General features: G+C 43.8%; 1 protein-coding gene across 2 annotated transcripts; it reads right to left on the reverse strand.

Annotated features, from left to right (window-relative positions):
• Positions 1–3,185: 3,185 nt before the first annotated feature.
• On the reverse strand, positions 3,186–7,248 carry si:ch211-151h10.2 (uncharacterized protein LOC567699 homolog). 2 transcript variants are annotated; one of them, XM_062552658.1, is made up of 9 exons: positions 7,087–7,248; positions 6,400–6,604; positions 6,203–6,273; positions 5,911–6,049; positions 5,532–5,665; positions 4,349–4,529; positions 4,059–4,142; positions 3,856–3,954; positions 3,186–3,684 (listed from the first exon to the last, which is right to left on the reverse strand). In XM_062552658.1, exons 1-9 carry the CDS (start codon positions 7,221–7,223, stop codon positions 3,442–3,444), a joined length of 1,293 nt encoding a protein of 430 aa, XP_062408642.1. In that variant the 5' UTR covers positions 7,224–7,248; the 3' UTR covers positions 3,186–3,441. The 2 variants fall into 2 exon arrangements, with proteins under 2 accessions (XP_062408642.1, XP_062408641.1); XM_062552657.1 differs by having other exon boundaries at positions 6,203–6,288.
• Between the last annotated feature and the right edge of the window lie 81 nt (positions 7,249–7,329).

A 7,329-nucleotide genomic window follows, 5' to 3' on the forward strand; every position in this document is an offset into this window, starting at 1 on the left:
ACCGTACTGGCATCTTTACTTTTGTCAGTGTATTTGTAATTGAACTTTTTGTTTAGATGATGTGCAAAGTATACTATGGCAAATGGAATAACTTCATTTAAGTTTTTCTTCATACTGGCCTTAAAATTCCTAAAATATTTCTTTGACCTCTATAATGCTGAGCTTTACATGAAAGCTTCAGTTTTTCTTCAGGGATAGTTTTTAGAAGGTCTTTTGTATACTTTTGCAAAAGGTTGAGTGTCACATCCACTCAAGACACAGAATGGCATATCTATAGGCTACTAATATAATTAGCTATAAACATTCACAGACACATTTGTAAACTCTTCTCCCACACCTGTTGATGTATAGACCTATAAAGCCAGGGTTACCTAAACAGAGAGAAACTACTGTTCCATTCATGTTTTGTTTGGAAAGGTGATGATCAAATGTCACAAAGTAACCAAGTTTAACACCTATTAATCCATAAAGAAGTAGTTAGGGCCACATGTTGGTTCCCTGTGATGGACCGTAAGAGGAAAGGAGGTTATGGCCCTTGGCAAACTACATTTCAAATCAGGTTGCTAATTGCAGACATCTGCACCTTGCATTTTTCACTTCTGGTTGCTAAGGGCAACTCTCCACTCCGCATCCAAGAATCTCGCTTAATGAGCACCAAGACATTCATTTGGTCTTTAACCAAGTCCAAAATCACTTCACCTCCATGCTCTAGCAAGCAGTTTCATGGCAATGCTCACTAGCTGTTACAAATGGGAAAAAGATCAAAACTACAAGCTACAGTGATTATTATTTTCCATGTTCACCTTGTCCCAGAAATAGCCCAACCAAACATTAACATAAATCTATTCCCTAACAGTATTATTCTCAAACTAAATAAATGAATAATAAAAAAAAACAAAAAAACAATAGGCGGCAGTGAGGTAATGAGTGAACTGCAGTGAGTGGACGAAATGAGCCGTTCTCCCTGTTCCTCTATATGGGGGCCCTTGTGAACTGCTCCCATAAAGTCTGCGGCGTCCTGTCAGTAGTAGATAACCCAGGGATGACATCAGAGCAGAGCCATGCCAGGCATGAGGGTCTGGGCTGCTCCTCTCTTCCTCTGCCCGCTGCACTACAGCTCCAGCTGTCTGCGCCGACTTACTCTAGTTTAATGGAGTTCACCAGCATTAGCTTCAGTATTGCAGTGTGATCTTCCTGTCTGAGACAGTTGTAGGTATGGGTAAAATGGGTAAAATATAGAATTTAGTGACTGGAAATGTCGAAAGAAACCCAACACACGTTTTAATGCAACACTGACTGATTGACACTAGCAACACTGCTCTCCTACATTCAACAGACACAGCCCCCCCTGAAATGGTATGTTTGTGTCCTTGGTGTTGTGACAGCGTCTGTCCTGAGGCACTTTTGCACACATTCCATTCAGCCCCACTGGCCCATGGGTGATGCCCAACCTTTTCAATTAGTCCCCAATATGAAGGAACCCAACAGGTGCAGGGCCACAAAACCGCTTTCAATTAGGCAGGGGGCCAATGGAGCCAGTGGCACTCAAGCCAGACTCACACATGCACAGATGCTCCCACCCACACAAACAACCACACATACATGTACACACACACACACACACACACACACACACACACACACACACACACACACACACAACCACAGACAAAGAGTACCCCCCCCCCCCCCCCCCCACACACACACACACACACACAGAGAGACATTGTAATCAAGCTCTTGGACATTTGTCAGTGTAAAGGTTTTGGTGAGGGATTAGGTATGTGTAATGCCGGAGGCTAAGGCCAAGCCATCTCCTCAGTGCTCATTCTCCTCCTCAGTCCTCATTCTGCTCCTCTACGCCTCATTCTTTCACATCAAGCCTTTCAGTAATCACGCCAGTGCAGCATTCACCAGAGCTGGATACCAATCTGTGCTCTATTGACTGCAGATGCATGAGCATATTTGTGCTTCTACCCACCAGCTGTGATTAAAGTGCACATTAAAAAATGAAAAAGAACATTCTGGAGGAGCACTGACAAGGAAAGGTCAAGTAGAAATCATACAGAAATAATTGTAATTTGTGCAGAGGAGCTGAAAACTCACCACACCTCACTGATCATGTACTGGAAAAAGAAATCATTTGGCACTAAAGCAAGAGTCACATGTGGTATGATCCTTCAGACTCGGCAGATGGGGTTGCAATTACATCTGGATCAAAGAGATGTTCATTTTCAAGAGTAGTCAGGAGGTTTGCTCGGGTTCTTTAGCAATAACAGATAGACTTGCTCCTTCAACCTTTCATGGTCATCCCCTCCCCTGCCCTCCTCCAGGTACATCTGAGTGGCATCATTACTGAAAGAGGGAAAGGGTGCATCTACAAGTCCATCTCCTCCACTCAGCTACACATGATGTGAAAGGCTTACTTCATCCTGTCACTGCCTCGTGATCCATCAGACATATCTTTTCCATACAGACACAAAACTTATGGTACACGGCCACATGTGGCACTGTCCATGAGAACTTTTATAAGACATATTGAAAACTATTAGGCCAGGAGAAGGATGCGTAAAAAAGGACACCTCGTCCCATATATCATCTTCACAAAGACTCTTAAAGAAGGCATGTGTTTGAAACAATGAGCAGACGCTGTAGCACTTTACTCTGGGGACGGTGGAAAGCTCTGTGCCATGAGCTGTGCTATCACAAAGGAAGGAGAGAAGACCACGTAGTATCAGCGCCCTGGACTGGAGCTGCTGTGCATGAGGTCATGCCCTGATATAAATAGCTCAATGTTGCCTCCTAGTGGTTGCTATTAATCAGACTTTGCAGAAATTTTGCAGAAATTGTATTGGCTCTACCTGTCCTATATGAGAGATATATCTAAATAGATATTATGAAATGTTCCTTATGGTGACATACTCAGGGCATCAAAGCTTAATCAGCTTCAATGAATGTTACTGCTGTCAGCTTGTTTGGTTTAGCTTTTGATTGAAACTTTTTTCTACCGTCCTACTGTCAACATATACACCTTTGGCAGTTCTGAAGTTTGGTTTGGCTTGGCTTATCCTTCCATCTACCTTCTCAGTAGTTTTCCAAATCACTCATCCTTTTTTCTTGTCTCTTCTGTAAACCACACCCAAGTTATGAAAGCACTCCTTTTCTCAAAGCAGTCAGAGAAACAAGATTGTGTAAATATAAAAATATGTATTTTAATAAAAATAATATTTACCTGACACTATCCTGATTGACAAAATACATTCCTTATTGACAAAAACATATAATCCTTCATGAAAAACTTCAGGAACCCATCAAGCCTTCTATTGCACAGATGGCCAGAGCTTACATATCCATATAACAGTGCCTTGTAGAAACACACAAGGCCCCTCAGTCAAGTATCCAATTTGCATTGTTCACACAAAAAAGCGGCAGGTTCAAAGTTCATTTCTTTTTTCTTTTCAGGCCACGGAATCCAGTGGATTTCACTCTGAAGAGGTTTTTGATGGATTTTTCAAAGGTTGAACTTTGAGGAGTGGTATCTTGCACGGCACGGACAGGCAGAGAACTTGACCTGGTGAGCTGCTTCTTGTCTAAAGTCACTGCTTTCTCAAGTCCCTTTAAATGTATCACAAAGGTAGATGTCTGCTGCTCCAAACACGTTGACCTCTGGAGGACATCATTTACCTGTTGGACGGGGAGACGACATTCACGTATAGAGAGATGTCATACATTATCACAAACTGGGATAGTACAAAGGTGGATACCATTTAACACTAAAATAAATGCACTGAAATCAACACTGTCAAAGTGCATCTGCTATATAGTTAAAATCTCTGGTGGTGTATGTGTCACTACCTTGTCATTGGTGGCTTGCAGTAGATCTGAGGTCCAGCTTGGACAGAGCAGCTCGGAGTTCATGGTCTTACTCAGCTCAAGCCTGCTATGGTCTAACTCCTGTGGTGATATCACAAACACACACAGACTCTTAACACCAGCGTGTCTATTGCACACGAATGCTGTGAGTGTACGTGTTGTGCATGTTTAAATGGATAGTTTACCTTAAGGATCTTTGAGTAGGCAGCCTGAGATGTCTGACATTGTTGAACACTGCTCTTGGAACGGTCCAGCTCTGAAAACAAACACTGTCCCCCACAAATACACAACCAATGAGTAATATCAGCAAGAGTCAAAAGTACACAGGACAAAGTACATGACCAGAGAGCACCTTATACACAGGTGTAGGCCTGCTCAAAGACAAACTATACACGTACCCTGTAACAAATGAGCGTTCAGTTACACCTCATGTGTGTTTGTTTGTTTGTTTGTTTGTTGACGTGAGGGCCGTTACCTGGGCGTCCGTGAGCACCTGGCTGTACTCCGGGAGGCCGTCGGTGTGCGTGGGGCTGATGGTGACGCTGACGTGCAGCTCCTCCAGCTGGGTCCAGTGCTTCTGCAGCTGGCCATGTGTGTCCTGGACACAGGCCTCAAACTCAGCCTGGAGCTGCTGTAGACAGTGGAGGGCCTCAACTCTACACACACACGTACGCACACGCACGCACACACACACACACACACACACACACACGCAAACAATATTGTCCAACCAGATACAGGAAATAACCACATAGCCATAGTGAATATTGTGAATAAAGTGGCAAATATCACATTTTCTAAAAAAAGAAAAAGAAAGATTGTCATCAGTGGTCACTGTATGACTATGTTGGATGAGTGAATGTGATTCAAATTACATCCTAGAGACAGAATTTTCATTTGAGCGTGACAAAAGCATTCAATCTTAGAAAAACGGTGTCCCACATTGTTAAATCCTGCCTAAACTGGAGATCTGTTTTAGTGGCTTTGAGCTTTCATACTGCAATAAATCAAAGCTATCTCCCTAACCGCTCATTTTCATACTGAACGTTACTGGAAAAGGCATAACTGATGCTTTGTCTTTGGATCAGCCTAACATTTATTCACTGTTTGTTTTCACTGTCACCACAGAAACACACGAAACAATGTAATGTGCATAATTTTGAAGAGTTTCATAAATCTGCGAGTTCCCAATGTTTTTGTCATTTTTAATGTTTAATGATTCTAGATGACCGCTTAAAGGAAGGCCTGACCATGCAATGTGAATTTATAGGCTTTTTCTTTCCTTCCTTATATTTTATAACCAAAAAAAAATAAAACCCTTCCCTAAGGTGCTTTCAAAATTGCTGCCAAGTGAACAGCCTCGCTTATGACGACTATGGAAGAGAAACGTAACGAAACAGAAAAAATATATTCTCACTGCGTTGTTTCTCCACAGAATCAAATGTACAAACAAACGGGCATCACCGAGTATCACCGATTAGAAAGAAATATCTGAAAGCGATTTGGCATCAGGATATGAATTAAGATGCATGTGTTCAGTAAAAATGAGCAGAGAGTCTCCAGTGGATAATCCTGTCCAAATGACACGCATAACTCAAGGACAGGTGATGTCTAAAGGGAAACCCAGATGAGCAGGCTTAAAAAGCAAGTCATTTTACCTCTTTTTTAGATATGTGTTTATATCCTTAATCCTCTCTCTTATGGCATCATCCTTGTTTTCTTCCTGCCCTTGTCTCTCTGGCAACGGTGGGTCCCAAAGGGCATCTGCCCTCTGTAGTGCTTTTGATAATGCCTGTCCAAAACAGCGATGTAAAGCAGGTACAGCACGAGAGGGAAATCACCCATGAGAACATGTCTTTAATACAGAAGAGGTATGTATGACTGCCCACAAAGACACGACTAATGATAACATGACAAGGCATTACTGCATTCCACTAATACCACATTAGCAAGATTGCACAAGCAGTGTTTAGAGTGAAGACTGAAGAGATAAGCTGTGCGCGGTTTCACTTTCAGCCCCCTGCAGCTCTAACTCACCTCCAGCCTGGAGACGAGGGGAAGCACACTGAAGGGGGTGGAGGTGAGCTCAGGCTCCTGGAGCAGGGACACCACCACACAGTCCACAAGGGCCTCGACCGCAGCGCCTGGGAACCCCACAGCGCCCCCTACCGGCATGCTGAAGGGTGACAGTTTGAGTTAATCATTTTGCTCATGTCAGATTGCTACAGAGGAGTATGGCTAGCATGATGTAACTATATAATAACAGAACGCATTCTTGGTGATGAGATTCACTTTAACATTTGATATCAAACAGTATGATCAGGCTCACCATGTGTCTGTGTTCCTGGCGTTCTGTCTTGCCATCACCATATTACTGTGTGTTGAAGACAAGACTTCTTCCTGCAGTCCCAACACCTACATATTCAGAAGCAGTACTACCCACTGAGCAAATATTTGAAATATGAAACACGTATTTACTATCTCCCCAAAATGTAATCAGTCGATGTATCAGTGACAGAGGCTGACCTGGTGCTCTTGTTCTTCAGCAGTGGGGCTGCTGTAGCTGAGGGCCAGGACTCCCAGGCCCACCACCAGGCACAGTCCTGCGACCAGCAGCAGTCTGACCCTGACCTCAGCCAGGTCCACTGAGGGGTACAGAGGGGCCTCCTCCTGCAGCACCAGCCACAGCGCCGCCACCGGGACCAGGCAGCACCACTCCAGCCTCAGAGCCCTGCACCCAGTCCCACAACCCACACAGACACCAGGGAGGGCAGGTCAGTGGAGGCATTTGGGGGGGAAATGATCTTATGAAGTTTTCGGAATTACCAGCAATGTCATTTTAGAATTGTGCATTTCATAACACACAGAATCTGAGTCCAAGAGATGTCTGTCAAATAAAAACATCTCTCCTTTCTGGTTTGATAATAACAATAAAAACAACTCTATAGATCACCTGCTGTATAATTGTGTGAGTTGGATTGCATGAGAGCTGTATGCTTCACTTTCACAAGTGAAACAGATTGTGTACTGTGATTTCCCAACTATTAGCCGCGGCTTATACATTGATTTTGCTAAATGTCTTCAGCTATGAGGTTAATACACAGGGGCAGTTAATATAGTATTAATATGGTCTAGTTTCTTTTAACTTCAATAAAACACTGGCCTGTGGCTTATACACAATGCAGCTAATACACAGGAGATTACCGTACTCACTTTGTCTGTGCTGCCATACGTCCACCCGCTCTCTTGTCCACTCCAGTGTCCAGTCGACAGTTAGCACGCGGCTCCACCACTTTCCCTCCCCTCGGTGTTTGGCAACATATCCCAGCGGCTGTGCTAAGCTGAGGCATTGGTTTGGTGCGACTTGCTCCCGTGTGAAGTTCTACTCTACTGATCTTCCATTGATCTAGCGGAGGTGCTCAGCTGGCCCAGCTGGCATAACCAGTTCTGTTGGCT

The sequence above is a fragment of the Sardina pilchardus genome, chromosome 13 (assembly GCF_963854185.1).
Source record: "Sardina pilchardus chromosome 13, fSarPil1.1, whole genome shotgun sequence".
Lineage (NCBI taxonomy): Eukaryota > Metazoa > Chordata > Actinopteri > Clupeiformes > Clupeidae > Sardina > Sardina pilchardus.